This window comes from Dendrobates tinctorius, unplaced genomic scaffold, assembly GCF_039654945.1.
Source record: "Dendrobates tinctorius isolate UK_male_01 unplaced genomic scaffold, ASM3965494v1 ptg000016l, whole genome shotgun sequence".
NCBI classification, from domain to species: Eukaryota; Metazoa; Chordata; class Amphibia; order Anura; family Dendrobatidae; genus Dendrobates; species Dendrobates tinctorius.
Window position 1 is genome coordinate 57990909 of NW_027361684.1, and position 26985 is coordinate 58017893.

General features: G+C 45.5%; 1 protein-coding gene across 9 annotated transcripts in view; it reads left to right on the forward strand.

Annotated features, from left to right (window-relative positions):
• Positions 1-26985, forward strand: part of POLA1 (DNA polymerase alpha 1, catalytic subunit) — a 538408-nt gene that overhangs the window by 78502 nt on the left and 432921 nt on the right. For all 9 annotated transcript variants that reach the window (XM_073565907.1, XM_073565906.1, XM_073565909.1 and 6 more), the window contains exons 14-15: positions 1153-1291; positions 11850-12004. In XM_073565907.1, the coding sequence (XP_073422008.1) occupies positions 1153-1291; positions 11850-12004 (294 nt within the window). The remainder of the gene's footprint in view (positions 1-1152; positions 1292-11849; positions 12005-26985) is intronic.

Sequence of the window (26985 nt, forward strand, 5' to 3'; positions counted from 1 at the left end):
AAAACTTGTAATTCTTTCCATTCTTTGCAGTTAGGGGCCAGTGTTAGGGGCCAGTGTTAGGGGCCAGTGTTAGGGGCCAGTGTTAGGGGCCAGTGTTAGGGGCCAGTGTTAGGGGCCAGTGTTAGGGGCCAGTGTTAGGGGCCAGTGTTAGGGGCCAGTGTTAGGGGCCAGTGTTTGGGGCCAGTGTTAGGGGCGAATTTAGAACTGGGATTTTTTCAAAAGTAAGAAAAAATTGATGATGATATGAATGCTAGTGTTGAGCGCAAGTGCTTGCCACTCAAATTTGCATCGGGTACTCTGGTATGCACCGAGTATCGCATATCCCCCGCATGTTTTTTTTTGGGTGTCTAACAGCCGCAAAACATGCGGGGCAGGGACTTTCTGGTACTTTTGTCTGACAATTCTGATTTAAGGGCACAAAAATTAAAAGTTTGAAAATTGCAAAGTTTTCCAAATTTTTGCCAGATTTCATTTTTTTGTTTGATAGTCATATCAATGAAATTTTACCACTATGATGAAGTACCATATGTCATGAAAAAACAGTCTCAATATTTCTGGAATACATTAAATAAATTGACCGTGGTCAGAATTGTAAAAATTGGCCTGGTCATTAACGTTAAAATTGGCTCTGACACTAAGAGGCTAAAGCCACATGTAACTTTTTCTACACTGACACTACTGGGGAATATGTTTGAATCCAAACTTCCATCAGAATGTAATTAATAAATTAATATTACTCTGTCGCCTAATTGGGGGACACAGAACTGTGGGTGTTATGCTGTTAATGTAACTTCAGTAGCAAATGCTTCTGTACTTTCACAAGAAATGTGACTAGAATCTATTGATGCTCTAGTTTTGTCTGGTCGCAGTATATCCACAAGTCACTTACAGATTTTTTAATATTTTTCCTTTTTAAGTTTGTGCCAATCCTATTTTTAAGGAGATTAACAATTATTATTCTGTATGAAGTATATGCAGACACAAATTACCACACCTAATTTTATACAAGTTGAAAGTAACTATTCAGGCAGGGGGTGAGTGAGCTTCTAGCTGAGAAGAAAAATAGAAATTGGCTGTGATTGTTGGACATACAGTTTCTGCACTAATTGTTTCCTTTGAATAAATCTATTTTATGATATGTTTGGTTTACAGGCAGACTTGCCCCAACTTCCCCAAGACCTAAAGGGAGAAACATTTTCACATGTCTTTGGAACAAATACGTCAAGCCTGGAGCTTTTCTTACTTAGCCGGAAGATAAAAGGGCCCAGCTGGCTGGAGATAAAGAGCCCACGTAAATATACTGATTCTTTCTGCAAATTCCGCATGTCTTTTTATATATACATTTGCTTGACCTTGAGATCTCGGCAGGCATTTCGCCTACTTACTGCATTTGGAAGGGGTCTAAGTGCCAAAGGAAAGGATTAAAAGGGTTTTTTTTTTCTATTGCAAGCTTATTTTTATTTAATTTAGTACAGCTTTATTCATAATTATAAGAGGCAGGGTGTCTATTTTGGCTTTAGCCTTCCTTGTTTGTATGGGTCTAACATTAATTCATCTTTATTTCAAACGCTTTTCTTTCCAGTTTTGAAAATTTTATGTAAATGCACATGGCTCATTGTGTGAAATATATTTTATTTTGCTTAATGTAGGATACACACACTTATCGAATGCTTCAAGGGAATCTATCAGCAGGTTTTTGCTATCTTCTCTAAGTAGGGTAAGAGAACCTGAATCCAACGATGTATCACTTAGATTACTATTTGCAGCCATTCTGACACAGAGGTTTTAGATCTTGAATGAAGCAGAGCTCAAAGAGCTTCCCCTGTCCACACCAAGCTCATGTGTATACAATGTCCTAGACAGTGAGGTGCTTATCACAGGAGGGGGCGTTGCTGGACTAGTCCAGCAATGTTAGGTTCTTAGTGATAAATCCTTCACAGTTAGTAAACAGCACGCACTTTGACAAGTGACACATCCCTGAATTCTGAATTTCAACCTCTATCTCTTGCTGTCTTCTGATAACATAGCAAAAACCTGCTGATAGATTCTCGTTAACCCCTTAACCGACCGCCGATGCACATTAAAATGGCAGTCGTTAACCTCTTCACGACATGGGCCGTACATGTACAGTGCATGTTTTGTCTCTCACTTTGATGTGGGCTCCGGCGCTGCGCCCACAGCTTTCGTAGCACATCAGCTGTTTTGAACAGCTGACATGTGCCCCCTAACAGCCTATGGTGGAATCAAGAGCCACTCACAGCTGTTAACCTGCTAAATGTCGCTCTCACTCTCTGACAGCGACATTTAATGTGATTGTGTCGGAAACGCATCGCTAATCCCGCCCATTGGCACCCGTGCCGCATGACCACGGGTCACCGATGGGTTGTCATGACAACCCGGGGTCTGCAGCTGACCCCTGTGGTTGTCATTGCCAGATTGCTATGAGCAATTCTGCTACACAGAGGCGATCGATTATTGCAGCTTCTAGTCTCCCAGGGAGACTATTGAAGCAAGTAAAAAATAAAATAAATATTTAAAAAAAAATCTATAAAAGTTCAAATCGCCCCTATTCGCCCCATTCAAAATAAAATAAAAAATACACATATTTGGTATCGTCGCGTTCAGAAACTCCCGATCTATCAAGATTTAAAAAGAAACAGATTGGTAAACGGCGAAACGAAAAAAGTCAAAACGCCAGAATTACGTTTTTTTCAGCTCTACAACATTGCATTAAAATGCAATACCAGGAGATCAAAAGAACCTATACGTGTTTGGTGTCTGTGAACTCGTAATGACCTGGAAAATCATAACAGCAGGTCAGTTTGAGCATTTGGTGATCATGGTAAAAAAAAAAATAAAAACCATTTGTAGAATTCCACTTTTTTTTTTGCAATTTCATCGCATTTGGAATTTTTCCCATTTTCCAGTACACTATATGGTAAAACCACTGGTGTCGTTCAAAAGTACGACTTGTCCCACAAAAAACAAGCCCACATTTGGCCATATTGATAGAAAATTAAAAAAGTTATGGCTCTGGGAAGAAGTGGAGCAAAAAACAGAAATGTAAAAACGAATAAGGGCTGCAGCGTGAAGAGGTTTAGGGTACTTATTACCGCATTTCAGTTTTAAAATGGCGATGGAGAATAAGGGAATAGCGCCGCTGAACGTACATGACACCTTGCTGTATCCGCCCTTCCCTGTTTTGTGACCGATCAGGGCCGATTAACCCATTAAATACTGCTGTCAATACTGTGACAGCGGTATTTTAAATTGTTACAAGGAGATCACAAGACTCAGTAGCCATTGGACCCCCGTGATGAGAAACACAGGTTCTAATGGTTACCATGGTACTGAGGTCATGTGATGACCACAGGGGTACCTTGGTCTCAGATCCAGCAATAAGCTGAGTCTCACAGGCACAGTCAGTGAGTCACTGACAATCTCATGTACTGCTGTATGTACAGCAGTGTATGAGACCAGTGATCAAATTGAAAATTGTATATGTCTCACAGTGGGACGAAGTACAAAAGTGAAATAAAGTATGTCAAAAAGTAAAAAAAAAAATAAAAAAAAAATCACAAAATAAGCACACACAAATCACTAAAATCCGTGTGGGAAAACCACTGTTTGGGCACAAGGCAGAGCCCGGAAGAGAAGGAGCACCTTTTGACTGTATAATTTCCTGGAATAATTAGCAGACGCCATGTTGCAATTGGAGACCCCCTCAGGTGCCTAAACACTGTAAACTCCCCCACAACTGACACCATTTTGTAAACTAGACCCCTCAGGGAGCTTATCTAGATGTGGAATGAGCACCTTGAACCCCCTGGTGCTAAACAGAAGTTTATAACGTTGAGCTATGAAAATAAAAAAAAAATCAACCCAATCACTCAGTGTGAGCCCATGCGATCGCTGAGCCGTACCTATACTGCATATAGGTACGGTGCATGTCGAGAAGGAATTATACGGATTCTGTATGTGTGTTTTTAGTATGTAATCTGATAGCAGCATATTGTATGGACAGAGACCCTTATTCCAGCCCTTCATGGTAAAATCACTTTATTTGATGCAGATCTACCAATTCTCTTATTTGAGTTCTTTATAATCCTGACTACACCACTGATTGATACTGTATTTGTCTATGTACAGTGTGCACAAAAAACAAGCAAACACTGGCGGGTGGGTTACACAAAGCAGGGGGACTATATGGCAGGAGACCACTAGTCCCCTACTGATAATCTTTGTCTCCTAAAACACTAATTTTATTGAATCTACAACAAGCCCGCCCAATAAGTGTAAGTTCGCTGAAATCGGGGTTTCTGCCATTATTCCCTGATTGCAAATGCAATATCCTGCTGACAGATTCCCTTTAATGCAGGAGTCTAAAACTCGCGGGCCAACTGCGGCCCTCAGGGCAATAGTTTGCGGCCCTCACCTCTTGGGCCCTTGGGACAATAGTTCGCAGCCCTCACCTCGGCCGGGATCACACATGCGAGAAACACGGCCGAGTCTCGCATGTGAAATCCCAGTCACACGTAGTACCGCTCATTAAGGTCATGAATATGGACGCCACTCCACTCTCTAGGCATGGCGCCCATATTCATTAGCTTAATGAGCGGTACCGCGCGCTCATACAGGAAGATGATGTCGGAGCTGCAGCAGGAGGAGGTGAGTATGTTGATGGCTAGACAGTCACAGCAGCCTGCTGTCAGCAGGCAAGGCGTATGAGTCACACTCACAACACATGCAGCAGGAACAGCTGAGCAGGGACCGGACTGGACCGCGCCACATACTCAGGTGCGCCGGGTTCAGAATGAGCGGTGGGGCGGTGCGGTATATTGCTCTCGGAGGCGGGGCATCAGCCGGCCTTATTGCGAACTTGCGCCATTACCCCAGGCTCAGAAGCGGAGGCGGCCACTGAAATTGCTGCTGAGCGGGACAGAAAAAAAAGCGGAAGAGACGCATCGGCTAACACTGAAACAGTGACACCAAGTGGAATTATCTATTACACAGCCCCAAACATGTCTATTTCAAAGCCTGCAGTGAAGAGAAAGGTAGGTGATGAGCACAGACAATTTCAGGAAAAGTGGGAAGTGCAATATTCCTTTGTTGAGCACAGGGGCATCCCGACGTGTCTTATTTGCACAGAGAAAGTTGCAGTGCACAAAGAATACAATTTGAAACGTCATTACATAACTAGACATGCTGAGGAGTATGCAAAATACCAGGGAGATGAAAGAGCCAACCGGGTTTGCTAAATTTAAAAGATATCTACTGAGGCAATAAGATTTCTTTAAGAAAGCAACCAAAGAGAATGATGCAGCAGTCGAAGCTAGCTACGTGGTTAGTGAGATGATTGCTAAAGCAGGAAAGCCATTCAAAGAAGGTGAATTTGTAAAAAACTGCATATTACAGGCTGCAAGTATTGTCTGTCCAGAAAAGAAAGGTCAGTTTAGCAACATCAGCCTTTCTGCCAACCGTAGCAGAGCGCATTTCTGACCTGTCCAGTGACATTTATTATCAACTGTGTGAGAAAGCAAAAATGTTTCAGTCGCTCTTGATGAGACCACAGACATCACCGACACTGCCCAGCTCGCAATCTATGTCCGTGGTGTTGATGACAATTTTGAAGTCATAGAGGAGTTGCTCACAGTGATTCCAATGCATGGCCAGACCACCGCTCAGGAGATATTTCACCAGCTGTGTGATGCCACTGAGAATGCCGGTTTACCCTAGAGGAGGTTTGTTGGAATAACAACTGATGGAGCGCCGTCAATGACAGGGAGGAAAAATGGACTGATGGCACTTGTTAAAAAAAAAAAAAAAAAACTGCAAAAAAACCCCTGTTTGGGAGAGAAGAACAGACAATTCGCAGCGACCTAAGTGCGTAAACACAATATTGTAGTCTTTAAAGGGTGCACAATTTTATGCACTCACCTGATAGAAGACTAATATAGCTTTGGATTATGTATCCTCAAAAATCCTTCCTTTTGGGATACTTCTCAGAAGACAGGGCTTGCAGCTTGCCTCGGGTGGATCCAAGTCAAAGAGCCAGGTTCAGGCTCACACAGGATGAGTAAATCAAGATAAAGACATCCAGCCCATAAACGGCAGCGCTTCCTAGGACTCACATCCAAAGATGATATTCCATTTTTTTTATTTCATAGGTTAAAAAAGAGATACAACGCGTTTCGGATACAGTGTATATCCTTCATCAGGTATCATAAAAACACAGTACAAATCCTAATAGTATAAAATTCAGTTACACTTATATATAGTAGCAACCTTTTATCCCAGTCTCAGAAACTTGAATTAGGGTGTGGACCAAGTTCAGGAACACAGTTAAGGAACACACCCACTGATTGATCCAACCTTGACAACATGGATGCAAGACAGAAGAAAAAAAAAAAAAAAAAAAACCCAAAAGGAAAAAAACCCAGAGAGAAAAAAAAAGCAACGTTCAAACTCTCTCTATGATATCATTCAATCCATTTGGATATAATGTCCCCAGACGATATCCAAAACGTTTCTTTCCGGTTTAAAAGAGCATTCCTATTTGCAACACCAGAGGGTATCTGCTCCACCGGAGTTGCTTTTATGTTAAAAATTTTGTTATGTTTAATTAGTAGATTCCTTGAGAGACTGTTTTAAAAAGCCGTTTTTGGCCCTATTTCTGTGACCATTAATGCGGGACCGCAGTGTCTGCACAGTGCGTCCCACTTATTGCAAACCGCAACTGCATGTGATGACATGTACAACAAAATCACTGTTACAGCTGAGTCTTTGTGAAATCTCAAAGACCTCACCAGTACTATTACATTTGATGGTTTTAGCCCCGTGATCTAGGATCCCACAGGTACAACATTTTTTAGAGGTGCTTTTAAAAACTCCGGTTCCTTGAGAAACACCACATTAAATTTGATCCATACTTTTTTTTATAGTTTTTTCCTTTTGAATCCAACTGTTTTTTTAATTTACTGGGGGCCACCAAATTTTTCAAAGTTTTCCCCCTTCTATATGTAATCCCTGGTTTATCAGGGAGATGTTTTCCCAAAACAGGATCACGCTTCAAGATATACCAATATTTTGAAAACACAGTTCTTATTACTTTATTTCCCCTATTGAATGTGGTCACAAAATTCAATTTCCAGCGATCATCACTTTACCAATGGTCAAATTATCCCCCTTCCTATTTTTTCTTTTTAAACATTCCTCCTGTGTTTTTACTTTGTTATCCCTATATGCACTAATTATCAAGTTTTTTGGGTATCATTTTTCCTTAAATTTTCTTTTTAGAATTTTAGACTGAGCTACATAATCAGATTCTCTCGTACAATTCTTTCTTATACGAAAAAATTGGCTGTGGGGTATATTAACCTTCCACTTCTTGTAATGTGCACTGTTAAAATCTAAAAAGCCGTTTAAATCCACCTTTTTGAAGTGGGTTTTTGTAATAATTTTTTTCCCACTATGGCTGATCTCTAGATCAAGAAACACCATTTTTTCTTTATTAATTTGTGATGTAAAGGTAATCCCCCAGGTGTTATTATTGAGCTCCTTTATTAACTGTGCCGCTTCCTCCTCTGTCCCCTTCCATATAATAATCAGATCATCAATGAAGCGCTTATAAAGCCTTATTTTGTCATTGAAATGTTGTACCTGTGGGATCCTAGATCACGGGGCTAAAACCATCAAATGTATTAGTACTGGTGAGGTCTTTGAGATTTCACAAAGACTCAGCTGTAACAGTAATTTTGTTGTATATGTCATCACATGCAGTTGCGGTTTGCAATATGTGGGACGCACTGTGCAGACACTGCGGTCCCGCATTAATGGTCACAGAAATAGAGCCAAAAACGGCTTTTTAAAACATAGTCTCTCAAGGCATCTACTAATTAAACATAACAAAATTTTTAACATAAAAGTAACTTCGGTGGAGCAGATACCCTCTGGTGTTGCAAATAGGAATGCTCTTTTAAACCGGCAAGAAACGTTTTGGATATATCGTCTGGGAACATTATATCCAAATGGATTGAATGATATCATAGAGAGAGTTTGAACGTTGCTTTTTTTTTTTTTTTTCTCTCTGGGTTTTTTTTCCTTTTGGGTTTTTTTTTTTTTTTTTCTGTCTTGCATCCATGTTGTCAAGGTTGGATCAATCAGTGGGTGTGTTCCTGAACTGTGTTCCTGAACTTGGTCCACACCCTAAATCAAGTTTCTGAGACTGGGATAAAAGGTTGCTACTATATATAAGTGTAACTGAATTTTATACTATTAGGATTTGTACTGTGTTTTTATGAAACCTGATGAAGGATATACACTGTATCCGAAACGCGTTGTATCTCTTTTTTAACCTATGAAATAAAAAAAATGGAATATCATCTTTGGATGTGAGTCCTGGGAAGCGCTGCCGTTTATGGGCTGGATGTCTTTATCTTGATTTAAAAAAAAAAAAAAAACTGGAAGAGGAAGGTGTGGAGGAGGTCATTGCTCTGCATTGCATTATCCATTAGCAGGCCCTTTGCAGCAAATGCCTGAAGTTTGTCAATGTGATGTCTTTTGTTGTGAAATGCATCAACCAGACCAGATCCAGGGGCTTAAACCATAGAAGGTTTTGTGCTTTTTTTTTTTTTTTTTTTTTTTTTTTTTTTTTTTTTTTTTTTTTAGAGGAAATGGAGTCAGAATATGGGGATGTGCTCTACTTCACCAAGGTACGTTGGCTCAGCGGGGGAAACATATTGAAGAGATTTTTTTGAGTTGAGCGGAAGTGAAAGCCTTCATGGAGAAAGATGGGGCTGCTGTTCCTGTGCTAAGTGATCCAAAATGGCTCATGGACTTAGCTTTTTTTGTTGATATCACACATGAGCTTAATGTACTGAACAAGAAGTTTTAAGGCCAGGGGCAACTTGTCAGTGCTGCCTATGACAACGTGAGAGCATTCTCTACAAAATTTGTTATGGAAAGCCCAGCTTTCTCAGACAAACCTTTGCCATTTCCCATCATGCAAGGCACTCGTGGAAGCAGGCACACCATTCAGTGGTGAGGAGTATATGGATGTCATTTTGAAGCTGTAGGAGGAATTTGATCACAGATTTGCAGACTTCAAGACGCACAGAGCCACATTTCAAATTTTTGCGGACCCCTTCTCCTTTGATGTGCAAGATTCCCCTCCTGTGCTTCAAATGGAGCTCATTGACCTGCAGTGCAACTCTGAACTCAAAACCAAGTTCAGGGAGGTGAGTGGAAAAGCAGACAAGCTCGGGCAATTTTTGAGAGAATTGCCCCCCAGCTTCCCTGAGCTTTCCCGAATGTTCAAGCGGACCATGTGTCTTTTTGGGAGCACATACTTGTGCGAAAAGCTCTTCTCTACCTTGAACTTCAATAAGTCCAAGTACAGGTCCAGAGTTACTGATGAGCATCTTCAAGCCCTACTGAGGGTCTCAACTGCTTCCTCCCTTAAGCCAAATGTGGCTCGGCTATGCGAGAGTAAGCGCAGCCAGATCTCTCGCAGCAAGAAGTAGGCAGGAGAAGCCATGTTCTAAACAGTTTATGTTCAATGTTCCATTCATGTTCAGAAAGTTAAATGGTAAAAAACTGTTAATACAGACATCTGAATCTGAATAATAATTTCATTTCTCTAGTCAGTAACTATATGTGGTTTCTTCAGTTTTCTATATCTGCTGTATTATCATTTTCATGTTTATTTATTACTGATTGATTTATTTTTTTCTTATGATTTTGTTAATTTATTTTTTAACACAAAATAAGATGAAAAAATAAAGACATTTGATAACATTGGAATGTTTTTGTAAGAGCTTTTCTTGTGGAAAACCTGATGTGACCCAGATTCTACCTCCAGCGGCCCCTGGGTAAATTGAGTGTGAGACCCCTGCTTTAATGGGTGTAGAAATAACAAGTGTCATTCATGATGTCTGCTGGACTCCTCTTCTTCTGATTCATGATGTGTGCTTTGTACCCCACTATGAAGGGGGGTGCTGACTTGGTTTTTCCCCCTTACTATCATGTTTCCACTTTGGCTTTTGTTTTATCAAAGATTTAATAGATGGCACCCCACACATATTGGATTTCTTAGCATATTTTGTGGATAAGCCACAAATATAATTTTCTTTTTTTTTTTTTTTTTTTTTTTGAATCAGATCTTTTTTTATTAAACATTCAGGAATCAATACAGAAAGAATATGACATCTTATATAGCTAGTAAAAATTACATTGAGAGCAGATATTATTTAAAGGGTAAAACTCTTCCTGTGTAAGAATAAATAAAAAGAAGAAATCTCAAAACACAGATATTTGCATAAAATTGAGCCTATAAACAACATGGCTCCACAAATAAACAAAAATCAAAATTATACATCAGTGCCTCATTTCAGCGGGAAAACCATCCCCGCCAGCCGCGCCACTCCGCATCATATTTCGCCCCCGCCCCCCACGGATATCAGGTCCAATCCACCCCAGCCCCCTCGCACCGCGCCACTCAAAATCTACTTCGCCACAAAGGGCACTAGAATTTATTTTCACCCCCCAAGCATCCCCTCATCGCAAGCACAACAGCAACTGGTCCAACATCGCATCCCGTACCAGTGCGCCCGAGGGGAGACCCGGTGACTCCATCCATGGCTGCGAAATTTTGTGAAACTTTCTTAATGCATTTCTTTTTAAATAAGCCCCCCTTTCCAATCTGATGACATTATTTAGTTTATTTTTAAGCTCTGACAATGTTGGTGGCATAGGATCCAACCAATGATATGCAAGTATCTTTCTTGCCTGATACAGGATGCGTGCTATTCCCAGAGCCACTGCAGAGTCCGGGTCAACCCCCTCCTCCCACAAATTCAACAAACATAGACGAGGTGACGGTCGTATTGTGATATGGTATACTTGGGCTATGAGTCCCAGGGTCTGCCTCCAGAAATCCCCAATGTGCCCGCACTCCCACATAACATGCATCAAGTGGGCATCATCCTGCCCACACCTAACACATTGTGTTTTGGGCTTAAGTCCCATTTTAAATAATAAGCTGGGTGTTTTATATACCCTGTGAATGAGATATTTTCGAAAGCCGCTGGCACTCAGAAACCGCCATTTTAGGAACCTGTTCTAGAATATCGGACCACTGGTCCTCCGTCAGGGGGCCAACGTCCCGTTCCCACTTATTCTTAGCAGCAGTCAGTGGATATGTCTCCAGATGGGCAGGCAATAATCTTTTATATAATTCAGAGATAAGTCCCCTAGAAGACTCAGATGTAAGTAGCATATGTAGTGTTTGATTATGTGTCACTATCACCGGATTTGTCCTTCTCTGTTTTTCCAATGCATGTCTTAGCTGTAAGTACTGATAAAAGAAGACGTGCGGGAGGTGAAATTCTGTTCTCAATTGTTCAAAACTCTTAAGAGTATTATTTTGCAAAATTTGTGACACCAGATAAATCCCTTTATCTTCCCATCTTCCGAACCCCACCAGCTTTTTGATAATTTTCTTTTTTAAAGAATGATATCATAAAGAATCAAGCATGCTGTGATACGGTAACATGCAATAATATGTACAATTATTATAGAAAACAAGAGCTCATCCGGGTACTGTAATGTGCCCTCTTTTTTTTTTTTTTTTTTTTTCTTTCTGTGTTTGAGATGTCCGTTATACACTTAATGTTTCTATGACTTTCATGATTGGGGGGGGGGGGGTTCAATTCATATGTCACTCCTTTTTCACTGATGGGACGTCACAGGACTTAGAAATTGACAAGGCAAGATATAATTTATTTGATCTCAGTCTTCACTGGACAACAGTGGTGCATGATGTTTATCAGCATTTGTATGTTTCCTATTAGAGCTGAACAACCAGCCTATTAGCTGGTGCAAAGTGGAAGCTTTGGTGGCCAAGCCTGATCTGGTGAATGTTGGGAAACACATGCCCCCACCTCCAATTGTTGTCTTGTCTCTCAGCATGAAGACTGTTCAGAACTCGAAGACTCATCAGAATGAGGTATGGCATTTTCAATGATTTTGTAGTTGCTCATTTTTTTTCGTTTATTAAAACATAAACAGGGTATACAGCATACATACTTGTACATGATGTTAAATATAGTACAAAATATATATGTTTCACATGACATTAAATGCAAGGCAAAATGTGCATACCGGTTGTATACAAGATAAAACAAGACATAATGTCAATTAAATCACATTGGTCTTAGGTTTCATCACTTGAGTAATAACATATCTAACTTTTAAACCGTACCTACATCTACGATAACAGCTTTCTCTATCGCTTCATTGGGGGACACAGGAACCATGGGTGAATGCTGCTGCCACTAGGAGGCTGACACTATGCAAATAAGAAAGTTAGCTCCTCCTACGCAGTATACACCTCACCGACTGGCTCTCAATTACACAGTTTAGCTTTGTGTCAGTAGGAGGTGGTCACGGGTCTTTCATTAGACCCTTAGCTACCTCAGTGTGCGACGTTTCTTTACAGGTTTCGGAGGGATACAGAGTGAATTGTCACATTTGTACTCCCACAAAGAGACTATGAGTACGGCTTGTACTGCCACCCCGAATCCTCATATGTCTAGCGACCAGGAACACATATGCGTGTTCGCCTTCTGCCTCTCACCCACTCGCCTACCAGAGCCTGTCGGTGGATGGACACACGGTCTGCAACTGGAAATGGGGTAAGTCAGGACTGCAGGAGGTAAGTATCAGCAGGCTGAACGCCTCTCTCCTTCCCATGATAGTAATCCACCTGGGCGGTGTGGAATGGTCAAGCTTCCTTAAGCGGCATTACCTGTATTTAGCGTTCTCAGCGCCGCAAAACTGCGGTTCTCTTTAGACCTCCGCGCTCTCCGGTGGCCGCCGTTTCTAATCCAGGCCCCGACTTCAGTTCGGGCCTAGTTCAGAGGTGACGCCACTCCCCCATTTTCAGGCGGGCTTTTTCTTCTGAGGAACAGTCCCGCCCATCTGGCGCCGCCCACCGCTTCTCTGAGGGTTAGAGGGGTCGCAGGGGCCCGCCCACTCCTCCCAGTATAGGAGGGAGTGGAGTTTTCTTATGCTCCTAACAGAGCGGTTAGCTCCGCCCCCTCTCTGGTGATCTGATTCCCGCCCACAGCATTCAGGGGCACGTTTTTTACCTCACAGTTTTTCCTCAGCCTGTGAGCTGCTCGTCTCCGCTTCAGCGTGCTGTGTACACAGGTTCCGTGAGTAGCTCTGCGCTGCAGACTGATACCCTCCTCTGCTCTCCGTCCCCTAACTGTCTGGCACTGTTAGTGGGTTAGCTCATAATGTCTAATTCTAAACCAATTCGCTCTGCTTCTTCCTCTGTGGTAGTCAGTCATTTTGCATGTTATTCTTGCAAACGCAAGTTTCCATCAGGTCAGTCCTCTCCCCTCTGTCAGGACTGCAGCAAGCCCACAGAACCCACCGCCCAGGAGCCCCCGGTTGTCCCGAGTGAGGTTGAGGCCCCTATCCCAGGGTGGGCTTCCTTTCTGTCTCAATCTGTGGCAGATCTCACCAAGGTGTCCCAGACCTTGGTGTCCGTACTGGATAAGTTGCCACTAAAGACTTCTGCAGGACCCAACAGGTCACAGGATGCTCCGGTCGAGCCTGTTAATATTAGCCGCAAAAGAGCCAGACGAGAGCACCGGTCCGGTTCCTCTTCCCGTTCTGCATCGCCCCATAGTCCGTCCAAACAGCCTCCCTTATCAAGATCTTCCTCCCCTGAGCCAGGCGAGACTTTCTCGGATGAACCCTCCGAGAATGTTTTGGAGCTGGACTCGGACCAAATCGCTGATATGAGGGATATAGTTCAGATCCTCATTGCAGCGATTAACCAGTCCTTCAATATCAAAGATTCTCTGGCGGAACCCGCGGACCAGGAGGTTTCTTTCAGACGGTCGAAACCACCTTCCAAGGTTTTCGCTCATCATTCGGAGTTCCAGAAAATTCTTTCCAGAGAGAGAGAAAATCCGACCAGGCGTTTTCAAAGAGGAAAACGCCTTGGGGTGTTATATCCTTTCTCGCCAGAACTCATTGCAGACTGGTCAGCTTCACCGACTGTGGACCCTCCGTTTTCAAGATTATCTAACAGCACGGTCCTTCCGATTTCTGGGGGAGCATCTCTAGCAGACACTAATGACAGAGTCATAGAATCTTTTGCTAAGTCAGCCTTCGATGCGGCGTCTTCCGTTCTAAGCCCGGCCTTCGCTTCTACTTGGGCTTCTAAGGCCATAGCGAAATGGGCTAAGGACCTCCACCAAGGCATTTTGGCTGGAGACCAGCCAGAGCAGCTGGCGGATCTCGCCGACCAAATTTCGCATGCAGGCGAATATTTGGTCTCGGCCTCCCTGGATGCCGCATCCTGCGCAGCTCAGGCATCAAGCAACTTGGTGGCTATTAGGCGCACAGTTTGGCTTGAGGCTTGGCAAGCGGACTTATCGTCAAAAAAGTCCCTCACCAGTTTACCATTTCAGGGATCGCGTCTTTTCGGCGATAGGCTGGACCAGATCATTAAGGATGCCACTGGGGGCACAAGCTCCCTTCTTCCCCAGTCAAAATCTCGTCGACCTCCTCCGAAACGTCAGTTTCGACCCTTTCGGCCTTTTCGTCGCTTCACGACAGCAGATACGTCTTCCCACCAGCAGATGCCTCAACCGAGCCAAGATAGGAATTGAGTCTCCTTTAGGACCACTCCTTTCTGGCGATCTCATTCTTCCCAGGGTAGATCTACCAGACCTACACCTGGAAGATCTTCCTCCGCATGACTGGAATCAGAACACCGGAGCATAATCCCAGATGGACGGCCGTCTTCTTGTCTTCAGGGACGTATGGCTTGCCTCGGTGGAAGACGCTTGGGTCAGGGAAGTTGTATTTTCAGGATACAAAATAGAATTTGTTTCTCGTCCTCGGGATCGATTCTTCGAATCCCGACCCCTGAAAGACCCCGCCTTGGTTCCGGGTTTCCTTACAGCCATCGACTCTCTTCTCAAGTCGAGAGTGATTGTTCCAGTACCAGAAAAAGAGCGATTCACAGGTTTCTATTCGAACCTGTTTGTAGTGCCGAAAAAAGGAGGCACGGTTCGGCCCATTCTGGACTTAAAACTACTGAACAAAAGGGTCCGTCTGCGACATTTCAGAATGGAGTCACTTTGTTCAGTAATCGCTTCCATGGAGGCACAAGAATTCCTGTGCTCCATAGACATTCAAGACACATATCTACATGTCCCAATCTTCCGGGGTCATCAAAAATTCCTGCGTTTCGCGACACATCAGCATCACTTTCAGTTTGTCGTCCTGCCGTTCGAGCTCGCCACCGCCCCCAGGGTTTTTACAAAAATCATGGCAGCGTTGATGGCCATTTTGAGGATCAGAGGTCTCGTGCTCTTCTCGTACTTCGATGACATCCTCATCAAAGCTCCATTCTTGCCCCAGGCTCTCGAAAGTCTGACCATTGTATGCGACACTCTTGCTCGATTCGGGTGGATCATCAACACAAAAAAAAGTCCTGCCTAGTTCCAACACAGCGCCTTGTGTTTCTAGGCATACTTTTCGACACTCGTCAGGCAAAAGGTCTTCCTTCCCGACGACAAGAGAGTAACTCTTCGGCGGGATGTTCGTTTGCTTCAAGGCCCCCGACTTATTTCCCTCCGATCAGCCATGAGAGTTCTAGGGAGGATGGTTGCAACGTCGGAGGCAATTCCCTTCGCCCAATTCCACTCAAGACCGCTTCAGCGGGCCATTCTGTCACAGTGGAACAAGTCTCTCTCCTCACTGGATCTTCCAATTCGACTTTCATTTCAGGTCAAGCTGTCCCTCAATTGGTGGCTAACATCTCCTCTTATCGCCCAGGGCCGATCGTTCCTTCCGGTACATTGGCAAGTGGTGACGACAGACGCCAGTCTTCTGGGCTGGGGCGCAGTTTTTCGCCATCTCACAGTGCAGGGCCGTTGGTCAAGGCAGGAAGCGACTCATCCGATCAACGTCCTAGAGATACGGGCTATTTTCCTGTCCCTGATTCATTGGGACAAACTGCTCAAAGGTCTGCCAATCCGGATTCATATAGACAATTCCACAGCGGTGGCATATATCAACCAACAGGGAGGGACTTGGAGTTCCTCGGCGTTGGCTGAGGTATCGAAGATACTTCATTGGGCAGAAATGTCAGTCCCAGTGATATCCGCCGTACACATTCCGGGTGTGGAAAACAAGGCCGCTGATTTTCTCAGCCGCAAAGGCCTTGCGGCAGGGGACTGGTCCCTGCATCAGGAAGTCTTCCAACATATTTGTCTTCGTTGGGGTACTCCGGACGTGGATCTGATGGCGTCCCGTCTGAACAAGAAAGTTCCACAGTTCGTAGCCAGGGCCCGCGATCCCCTCACGGTGGGCGCCGAAGCTCTGACCATTCCTTGGTCACAGTTCGGGCTCCCCTATCTGTTCCCTCCTCTTCCTCTTCTTCCCAAGCTGTTGAAGAAGATCAAGGCAGAAGGGGTACCAGTCATCCTCATCGTGCCGGATTGGCCCAGAAGGTGTTGGTTTGCGGACATCGTCAACCTTCTCGCGGACGCTCCTTGGACACTTCCAGACAGACCAGATTTGCTGTCTCGGGGTCCGATTTACCACCCCATTTCTCGTTCGCTCAATTTGACAGCGTGGCCATTGAGACCGCGGTACTGAAAGTCAGGGTTTTCAGATTGGGTAATTCACACAAGGGAGCATTCGTCTTCCAAAATATACTATAGAATGTGGAAAACATATTTTCCCGTCTCCCATGACGGCACACATGAGAGAGGGGATCCGCCCAGTCAGGACAGGAACCCTACTGAAGATAAAAGGGCGGTACCTCTCCCTCGCTTCAGTTGGGTTTCCTGTCCTGACAGGGACCCGTGTGCTGAAGACAGCGGTCACACGTACCTGCCCCTCTCCCGTGCCGGCGTGGAAGATCAAGCTGGTCTCCTGAGCGCTGTGCATCGGGAGGGGGAAGCGCTGTCCGTGCGTCCCCCGGGGGCTCAGCGTCCGAGCGGGCGCAGAAACAGCACGGCTGGGGTCCTGGGACTCTGCCGTGGCTGCCGCGTCCAGAGCAGCGCAGGAGCGTCAGGGAGCGGCCGCTTCCGGGTCGCGCCCCCCTTGACGTCATGCGCACGGCTCACTGGGAAAGGGGCGTGCCCGCGTGACGTCGGGAGGCGGCGCCGGCAATCCAAGATGGCGGCGCCCATAGTAAACAACACCGGCCGGCGAAAGGAGATCCCGGCGGCATGGCAGGGGGGGAGGGGCTGTGAGGGTAACCGGAGGAGGCGCAGAGTGCAGTGGATCCCCCTTACATAAGGGGGATGACCATAGAAGACGCACTCATGCCCAAGGCTTCAGGATAGAAGTGGGGCAAGACTAGCAGCGTCAGCAGCAGCGACAGCAGCGTCAGCAGCAAGACCTCTCGCCAGATGCCAGGCCGAGCCGCCAGCATACCAGGAGCAGTCGCTCGAGTGGTGGTAGCGGCAGTCATAAACGCAACCGGCATGACTCTGAGACGTCCAGGAGAAATGTCACGAGTGCATCTGAGGAGCCTCCGAGATCGGTACCCCTGATTGACAGCGGTGGTGAGTGATCTACGTGAACGTCACCCTTATGGTAACGGGGTTCCTTTTTCTCGGTTTGATCACTAGGGGTCGAGGAAGGCCAGCAGCAAAACCAAAAATAGAGAATGCGCCCTATGTAAAAACCCGCTGGCAGATCAGTGGCAGAAAGACCTCTGCGCTGACTGTATAAACAAAACTATACAGGAGGAGACCCCTGATTTGGTGACTAGCCTTAAAGAGTTAATACAGCAGGAGGTGAAAGGCTCCCTAAAGGCAGCCCGCAAAAAGAAAGAGAAAAGAAACCGTAGAAGGAGCTCCGATTCAGAGGCCTCGCCAAGGCAGAAGGGGCGGGATAGATCCTTGTCCCCCTCCACCTCCTCTTCCTCTACTCACTCCTCCGAATCCTCCTCGGACAGCGATATAGGCGGCCATCCATGTTTCCCAATGGAGGACGTAGAAAAGCTGGTCAAAGCTATTAGGGCTACAATGGGCTTTAAAGAGGAAAAGGCTCCCAAATCATTAGAGGATGTAATGTTTGGAGGACTGGAGGAAAAGCAAAAACGTACCTTCCCTGTAAATGATAAAATAAAAGCACTAATTGATAGGGAATGGAAAAAACCAGAGAGGTCAGGGGGCTTACCTTCCACATCAAAGAGGAGGTATCTTTTTGAGCAGAAGGATTCAGAAACCTGGGAAAAAGTCCCTAAAATTGATGGGGCCGTAGCCAGATCCTCAAAAAAGGTATCCCTACCATTAGAGGACTCTGGCGTGTTGAAAGACCCGCTTGATAAAAAAAGCAGACGGTTTCCTAAAGCACATCTGGGAAGCTTAAGCAGGTGGATTGAAGCCAGCGATAGCTGGTATCTGTACCGCTCGTGCCCTCATGGTCTGGCTGCAACAAATAGAGGACCAGATCAAGGATAGAGTTCCTAGGGACGAAATTCTGTCTAATTTAACACTGGTGCACGGAGCAGCGGCTTTCCTAGCAGATTCCTCTGCAGACTCCGCAAGATTGACAGCTAGAGCAGCAAGTCTGTCAAATGCGGCAAGACGAGCCCTGTGGCTTAAAGGGTGTCCCGGAGATTTACCATCAAAGCATAGGATATGTTCCATTCCATGCGATGGCCAATTCCTCTTCGGGAAAAAACTAGAAGAGATTTTGGAACATGCGGGGGATAGGAAGAAAAGCTTTCCCCGATTTCCGGGAGAACCTAAAAAGCAGCCCTTTCGGAGGAGGAGATTTAACAGGGGTCGTCCCCCGGTAGATAGAAAAAGCTGGGACTTTAAAGAGAGAAGAGGATCAGGCTATATGTTTAAAGGGCCCTCCACTTCCTCCAAAAAATCTCCCCAATGACATTGGGCCGGAGGTAGGGGGAAGGCTTTCTCTCTTCCTTTCCGCCTGGGCAAATATCTCCCCCAGTACATGGGTCCTAAATATAATCAAGGACGGCTTAAAAATAAAATTAATCTGTCCGCCCAGGCATACCTTCATATTGACAAGGAAAGCCCAAGAGCAACAGCTGGCCCTGGAGATGGAAGTCTTGGGACTAGTGAAAAAACAAGTCCTACAGGAAGTCCCAGTGCAAGAAGAAGGAAGGGGGTTCTACTCCCCCTTTTCTTAATACAAAAACCAGACGGCTCTTTGAGAACCATTGTCAACCTGAGGAGACTCAATCAGTGGGTAGACAATTGCTCCTTCAAAATGGAGTCAATCAACACGGCCACAAAGATCCTGTTCCAGCATTGCCTCATGGCAGTGATAGACTTAAAAGATGCCTACTATCACATCCCAATCCATCGGGAGTATCAAAAATATTTGAGAGTAGCGCTCTATGTGCAGGGGCAGGTGAAACACTACCAATACGCAGCCCTTCCGTTTGGCCTGTCTTCAGCCCCCAGAGTATTCACCAAAGTGATGGCCGAAGTAATGTCTTTTCTGCGTTCCAGGGACATAGTGAAAGTCCCATACCTAGACGACTTTCTGGTAATAGGGAGGTCGGAGTCCCACTGCACACATCAAGTGAAGGAAGTGATAGCAATTCTAGTAGGACTAGGATGGATAGTAAACATCCCCAAGTCAAGGATAACCCCAGTAAAAGAGCAATCCTTCCTAGGGTTGATATTGTACTCCGAGCAACAACGCTGCCTCCTACCAGAGAGCAAAGTGACCAAAATAAGAGGCCTAGCTCGCACAGCAATACAAAGGCCAAATATGACACGGAGGAACGCAATGTCCCTTTTTAAGCTGACATCATGCATACCTGCAGTAGCATGGGCGCAGTACCACTTAAGGCAACTACAGTGGGAAGTTCTGTCAGCACAGAAACAATTAAAAGGGCATTTAGAAGGCAAACTATGGCTCTTAGTGGCTGTGAGAGATTCCCTGCTCTGGTGGACTGTAGAAAAGAATCTAACAGCCGGTGTCCCGTGGCAAAAACCAGTCGAGGACATCATTACAACAGATGCGAGTGCCACAGGATGGGGAGCACACCTGAGATCCCACTCAATACAGGGGACCTGGTCCTCGCTAGAAAGGGATCACGGTTCAAATGTAAAAGAACTATGGGCAGTGGAAAAAGCCGTGAAACATTTCCTTCCCTTACTTCGGGGCCGCCACACCCGAGTCATGACGGACTATCAGGCAGTAGTAGCCTACATCAATGACCAGGGGGGAACGAGATCTCGGGGCCTCATGCAAATATCGGATCTACTCTTCCAGCTAGCAGAACAACATCTGTTATCCATCACAGCACTGCACATAAAGGGGGCAGAAAATATACAAGCAGACTTCCTGAGTCGCAGGCATCTAAGACAAGGGGAATGGTCCCTAAACCCCCAAGTCTTCCAACAAATAGTTCAGGCCTGGGGCAAACCAGAAATAGACCTGTTCGCTACCGCACACAACCGGAAGGTCAGGAAGTTCTGCTCACTAAATCCAAAGGAAAACCCCTTCGCAGTAGATGCCCTACAAATACCCTGGAAGTTCATCCTGGCCTATGCATTTCCCCTGATAACAATGATCCCAGTAGTGGTCAGGAAAATCAGGGAGGATCGAGCGAGAATAATTCTTAAAGCTCCGTTTTGGCCGAGAAGGCCTTGGTTCTCCCTTCTGAGACTCATGTCAGTGACAGATCCATGGATACTACTGGAGATTCCAGACCTGCTTTCCCAGGGACCAGTGGTACACTCTCAGGTGAAGGGCTTCCATCTAGCAACCTGGAATTTGAGAGGGCGCTACTGAGTCGCCAGGGATTCTCTCCAGGGTTAGTCTCCACCCTGTTGAAAAGTAGGAAACCTATAACATCCCAAATCTACGGTAGAACGTGGAAAAAGTTCCTAGACTTCCTGGGGGAACCCTTGGGGGATGTAGCACCAGTGGGACCTATCCTAGAGTTCTTAGGCAGGGCTACAACTGGGGTTAGCCACTAACACACTCAAAGTTCAAGTCTCAGCTTTGGGGGGCCCTATATAACTGCAACTTAGCAGCCAATAGGTGGGTGTCCCGTTACATAAAGTCCTGTGGCAGGTCAAGGCCGGTCATTATCCCAAAGATACCACCCTGGGACCTCAACCTAGTCTTAGAGGCCTTAACCAAAGACCCCTTTGAACCACTACTAGAGCTGTCACCAAAGCTACTTACACTTAAAACTGTCTTACTGGTAGCCTTAACATCAGCCCGAAGAGTCAGCGACCTACAAGCTCTATCTATATGTCCTCCATATACACAGATCTTGGATGACCGAGTGGTTCTAAGACCAGACCCGGCCTATCTCCCCAAGGTAGTCCAAAAGTTTCATAGGACTCAGGAAATCTCCTTGCCATCTTTCTGTAATAATCCTAGAAACCCGGGGGAGCAAAAGTTCCATACATTAGATGTAAGAAGAGCCATAGTACAATATATGTCAGTAACTAGTCAGTGGACGAAAGATCAGTCCCTTTTTGTAGCCTTTCAGGGTAGTAGAAAAGGGCACGGGGTAGCTAAGAGTACCATTGGCAGATGGATCAGGGAAGCCATTATGTTATCCTACTCCGCAAGTGGCGCTCTGGTTCCAGAAGGCATCAAGGCTCACTCCACCAGAGCCGTGGCTACCTCCTGGGCAGAAAAGGCTGAGGTATCGATTGAACAAATTTGTAAAGCCGCTACTTGGTCCTCACCTTCCTCCTTTTTTAAGCACTACCGACTTGATCTGTCTTCCTCTACTGACCTAACCTTTGGTAGAAGGGTGCTGCAAGCGGTGGTCCCTCCCTAAGGTGTCTTATTCTACAAAAGTCTCTCATGTGTGCCGTCATGGGAGATGGGAAAACACCAAGGTTACTTACCGGTAGCCGTTTTTCCGGAGCCCATGACGGCACCTGTATATTCCCCCCCTTTTTCACTCCTTTTGGTGTGCACTATAGTTTTGGTGTTTTTTTTAGTTAGATATAAGGTGGTGATAGTTTTACCATGTGTACTAACCCGGGGGGGCCTCTCATGCTCTGTAAACCAACTGAAGCGAGGGAGAGGTACCGCCCTTTTATCTTCAGTAGGGTTCCGGTCCTGACTGGGCGGATCCCCTCTCTATTGTGTGCCGTCATGGGCTCCGGAAAAAACGGCTACCGGTAAGTAACCTTGGTGTTTTCGTTGGTGTGAGTCCAATCGCGTTCCGCCAATGTCTTTCTCGCTCCCTTCTATTCTAGCATTCCTCCAGGTAGACCTGGAAGGGGGTCTGGCCCATAGTTCTCTAAAGGGGCAAGTTTCGGCGCTTTCAATTCTTTTCCAGAAGACACTATCCTCTCGGCCGCAGGTAAAAACCTTTTTACAAGAGGCGGCCCATGCAGTTCCTCCGTATCGAGCTCCAGTGTATCCATGGATCTCAATTTAGTCCTAGAGGCTCTACAAGGTTCCCCCCTTTGAGCCTCTCAAGGAGGTTTCTCTATCTCTTCTCTCTTGGAAAGTGGCCTTTCCTAGTGGCCATTACATCCATCCGACGTGTCTCGGAATTGGCAGTTTTTTTTTTTTTTGTCAACCTCCTTTTTTTAGTGATTCACCAAGATAAAGTTGTTCTACGGCCTCCGCCGTCTGTTATGATTGAGTCACCGTAGGAAGCAAAAAATAGAAATGCTAGCTAAGTCCAGAAAACCAGAGAAGTTGGCAGCTATCGGATTGCAGACCCCTGAACCTATCAACACAACTAGCAGTAGCCGTGGGGGGCTCCTACGATGCCCTAGGCCCCTTGATCACAGCCGGAGGACTACATAGCCTAAAGACAGAAAGGGAAATCTAAACTGCCCCAGAGCAGACCCCAAAGCAAAAGGCAGCCCCCCACATATAATGACGGTGAAGCAAGAAGAGAGAACAAAACACAGACAGAAAGATAGACTGAGCAAAGATGGGGCCCAAGCTAGCTTAGATAGGAAAGGACAGGAAGGCTGCTGTCTGCAATCCGTGAAAAAACCCTATGAAAATAAGAGCCAACAAACTGACAGTAAAAAAGGCCCTGAAGACGCTAGGCTTCAAAAAAGGCTATGTCAGTACTCCGGAATATTCTGAAGACAGAGCAACAGGCAAAAGGAGATTCAGCTCACCCCAGCAGGGAATGGCAAAATCCAGAAAAGCAAGGAAAACAACACTAATGCAAAAAGGCAAAGCAGAAATCTTAGCTTTAGATGAGCAGGAATCAGACTGGTTTCCTAGAAGTCCACAGAGAAATCACCCGCAGGCCAGAAGGGCGTCGGCAGCCTTATATCCAGTCACTAACTCCACTCAGCCAGTCATCATCATCAGCCCCAGGTGTTTGACAATCAGGCTCACTACCTTTCTCCACCAGAAGAGGGAGTTCCTCGGGCCTCAGTAGTGAAGGGGAAAATGAACTCACAACAGTACCTCCCCCTTGAGGAGGGGTCACCGAACCCTCAACCACGCCACCAGGGCGATCAGGGTGAGCCCGATGAAAGGCACGCACCAATCTTTTGGCATGAATATCAGAGGCAGAGACCCAGGAATTATCCTCCTGACCATAACCCTTCCACTTAACCAAATACTGGAGTCTCCGTCTAGCCAGATGGGAATCCAGTACTTTCTCTACCTCATATTCCATGTTACCTTCAACCAATACAGGGTCTGGAGGTGCAACCCCCGGAACAACAGGTTCAACAAACCTCTTCAACAAAGATTTATGGAACACATTATGGATTTTAAATGCGACAGGAAGAGCCAAACGAAAAGAGACCGGATTAATAATCTCCAAAATCTTGTAAGGTCCAATAAATCTAGGCTTAAACTTAGGAGAAGCCACCCTTCATAGCAATATTTTTTGATGATAACCACACCATATCACCAACCTTAAACTGGGGACCAATGGTCCTATGTCGGTTGGAAAACCGCTGGGCCTTTTCCTGGGAGAGAGAGAACTTATCCACCACTTGGTCCCAGATCTGGTGCATTCTCTCCACCACAGTGTCAACACCTGGGCAGGCAGAGGGCTCCACCTGCCCTGAAGAAAATCGAGGATGAAACCCAAAGTTACAAAAAAAAGGTGACATCAAAGTGGCAGAACTAGCTCTATTATTTAAAGCAAATTCGGCCAAGGGCAAAAATGAAACCCAATCATCCTGATCAGCAGAAATAAAACATCTCAAATATGACTCCAAGGTCTGGTTTGTTCTCTCTGTCTGCCCATTGGTCTGAGGGTGAAAAGCAGAGGAGAAGGACAACTGAATTCCCAGCTTGGAACAGAAAGTTCTCCAAAATCTAGACACAAACTGGACTCCTCTGTCAGATACAATGTTCTCAGGAATCCCGTGCAAGCGAACCACCTGTTGTAAAAACAGGGGCACCAATTCAGAGGAAGACGGCAACTTAGGGAGTGGTACAAGATGAACCATCTTAGAGAACCTATCACAAATCACCCAAATAACAGTCATCCTTTGAGAGACAGGCATATCAGAGATTAAATCCATTGAAATATGGGTCCATGGCCTCTTGGGGACAGGCAAAGGCATCAACAACCCACTAGAGCGAGAACACGATTTAGACCGGGAGCACGTCCCACAGGACTGCACAAAATTCCTGACATCACGAGACAAGGAGGGCCACCAAAAAGACCGACTCACCAGATCTCTAGTACCAAAAATACCTGGATGACCAGCCAAAGCAGAGCAATGAACTTCAGACATCACTCTCTTCTTCCACTGGTCAGGAACATACAACTTTCCACTGGGACAACGCTCAGGTTTGTCCTCCTGGAACTCTTCCAGAGCACCTCTCAAATCGGGCGAGATGGCAGAAAGAACTACCCCTTCGCCTAAGATGGTAGCAGGCTTGGTCACCACAGGAGAATCAGCAAAGAAGCTCCTAGAGAGGGCGTCAGCCTTGACATTCTTAGTTCCAGGAAGAAAAGAAACCACAAAATCAAAACGTGTAAAAAAAAAAAAAAAAAGACCCACCTAGCCTGTCTAGGGTTCAAGCGCTTAGCTGACTCTAGGTAAATGAAATTCTTGTGGTCAGTGAGGACCACGACTTGATGCTTAGCTCCCTCCAACCAATGTCTCCACTCCTCAAATGCCCATTTCATGGCTAACAGTTCCCGATTCCCTACATCATAGTTACGTTCAGATGGAGAGAACTTTCGGGAAAAGAAAGCACAGGGATTCATTTTAGATGTTACAGGATCCTTTTGGGACAAAACAGCTCCTGCACCAATCTCAGAAGCATCCACCTCTACCTGGAACGGAAGTGAGACATCAGGTTGCCGCAAAACCGGGGCGGAGGTGAATCTTCGCTTCAGCTCCTGAAAGGAAGAAACAGCCTCCGGAGACCAATTCAACACATCAGCACCCTTCTTAGTCAAATCAGTCAATGGCTTGGCAATACTAGAAAATTTTGCTATAAATTGCCGATAAAAATTAGCAAAACCCAAAAACTTCTGGAGGGCCTTCAAAGAAGTGGGCTGAACCCAATCATAAATGGCCTGTACCTTGGCCGGGTCCATTTCAATAGTTGACGGGGACAAAATAAATCCCAAAAAAGAAATCCTCTGTACTCCAAAAAGGCATTTAGATCCTTTGACATACAGGGAATTCTCCCTCAAGATCCGGAACACAGTCCCGAATATGTTCCACATGAAAATCCCAATCCTTGGAGAAGATCAAAATATCATCCAGATAGATAATCAAAAATGTAACGACAAAATCTCGGAAAATATCGTTCATGAAGCACTGGAAGACAGAAGGGGCATTAGTGAGCCCAAAAGGCATCACCAGGTACTCAAAATGTCCCTCCGCCGTCTTCCATTCATCCCCATGCTTAATGCGAATAAGATTATACGCCCCCCTGAGGTCAAGCTTGGTAAACCAGCAAGCACCTTTAACTCTGCAGAATAGATCAGAAATCAGGGGTAACGGATACTGATATTTAACAGTAATTTTGTTGAGAGCACGATAATCAATACAAGGTCTTAATGATCCATCCTTTTTGGCTACAAAAAAAAACCCGGCACCTAAGGGTGACGAGGATGGTCTAATATGACCCTTCTCCAACGCCTCCTTAATATAGGATCGCATAGCCTCGTGCTCGGGTACAGATAAATTGAAGAGCCGACCCTTGGGAAATTTACACCCCGGGCTCAGTTCAATTGCACAGTCATAACTCCTATGAGGAGGCAGAGACGCAGACTCATTCTCACTAAATACATCATAAAAGTCCGCCAAATAATCAGGAACATCATGCGACTGAGGAGAGGTGGAAAACACCGGAGCCTCACTAAAGGCACACCGACAACCCCAACTCACCACAGACACAGATTTCCAATCCAAAACTGGATTATGAATTTGTAACCAGGGAAACCCCAGAACAATAGTATCATGCAGATTATGTAACACCAAAAACCTGCAATTTTCTTGATGGTCTGGGGCGACCCGCATGACCACCTGGGTCCAAAATTGAGGTTTATTTTTAGCCAAAGGAGTAGCATCAATCCCCCTCAAAGGGATAGGCGTCTGCAGAGGTGTCATCGGAAATCCACAACGTTTAGCAAAATCCAAGTCCATTAGGTTTAGAGCTGCTCCCGAATCCACAAAAGCCTTGGCGGAAAATGTGGACAGGGAGCAGATCAGAGTAATAGCCAGAAGAAACTTAGGTTGAACACCACCAACAGAAAACGTGTGTGCAAGGCGTTTCTCGCGTTTAGGACAGACAGAAATAATATGCGAGGCGTCTCCACAGAAAAAACACAACTTATTACGCCTTCTGAACTCCTGACGCTGCTCTCTGGAAAAAAAACTCTATCACATTGCATAGGTTCAGACATCTGTTCAACAGGTGGCAACACCTCTCGTGCAGCTCTGCGTTCGCACAAGCGCCAATCAACCTGAATAGCTAAAGACATAGAATCGTCAAGACCAGAGGGAACAGGAAATCCCACCA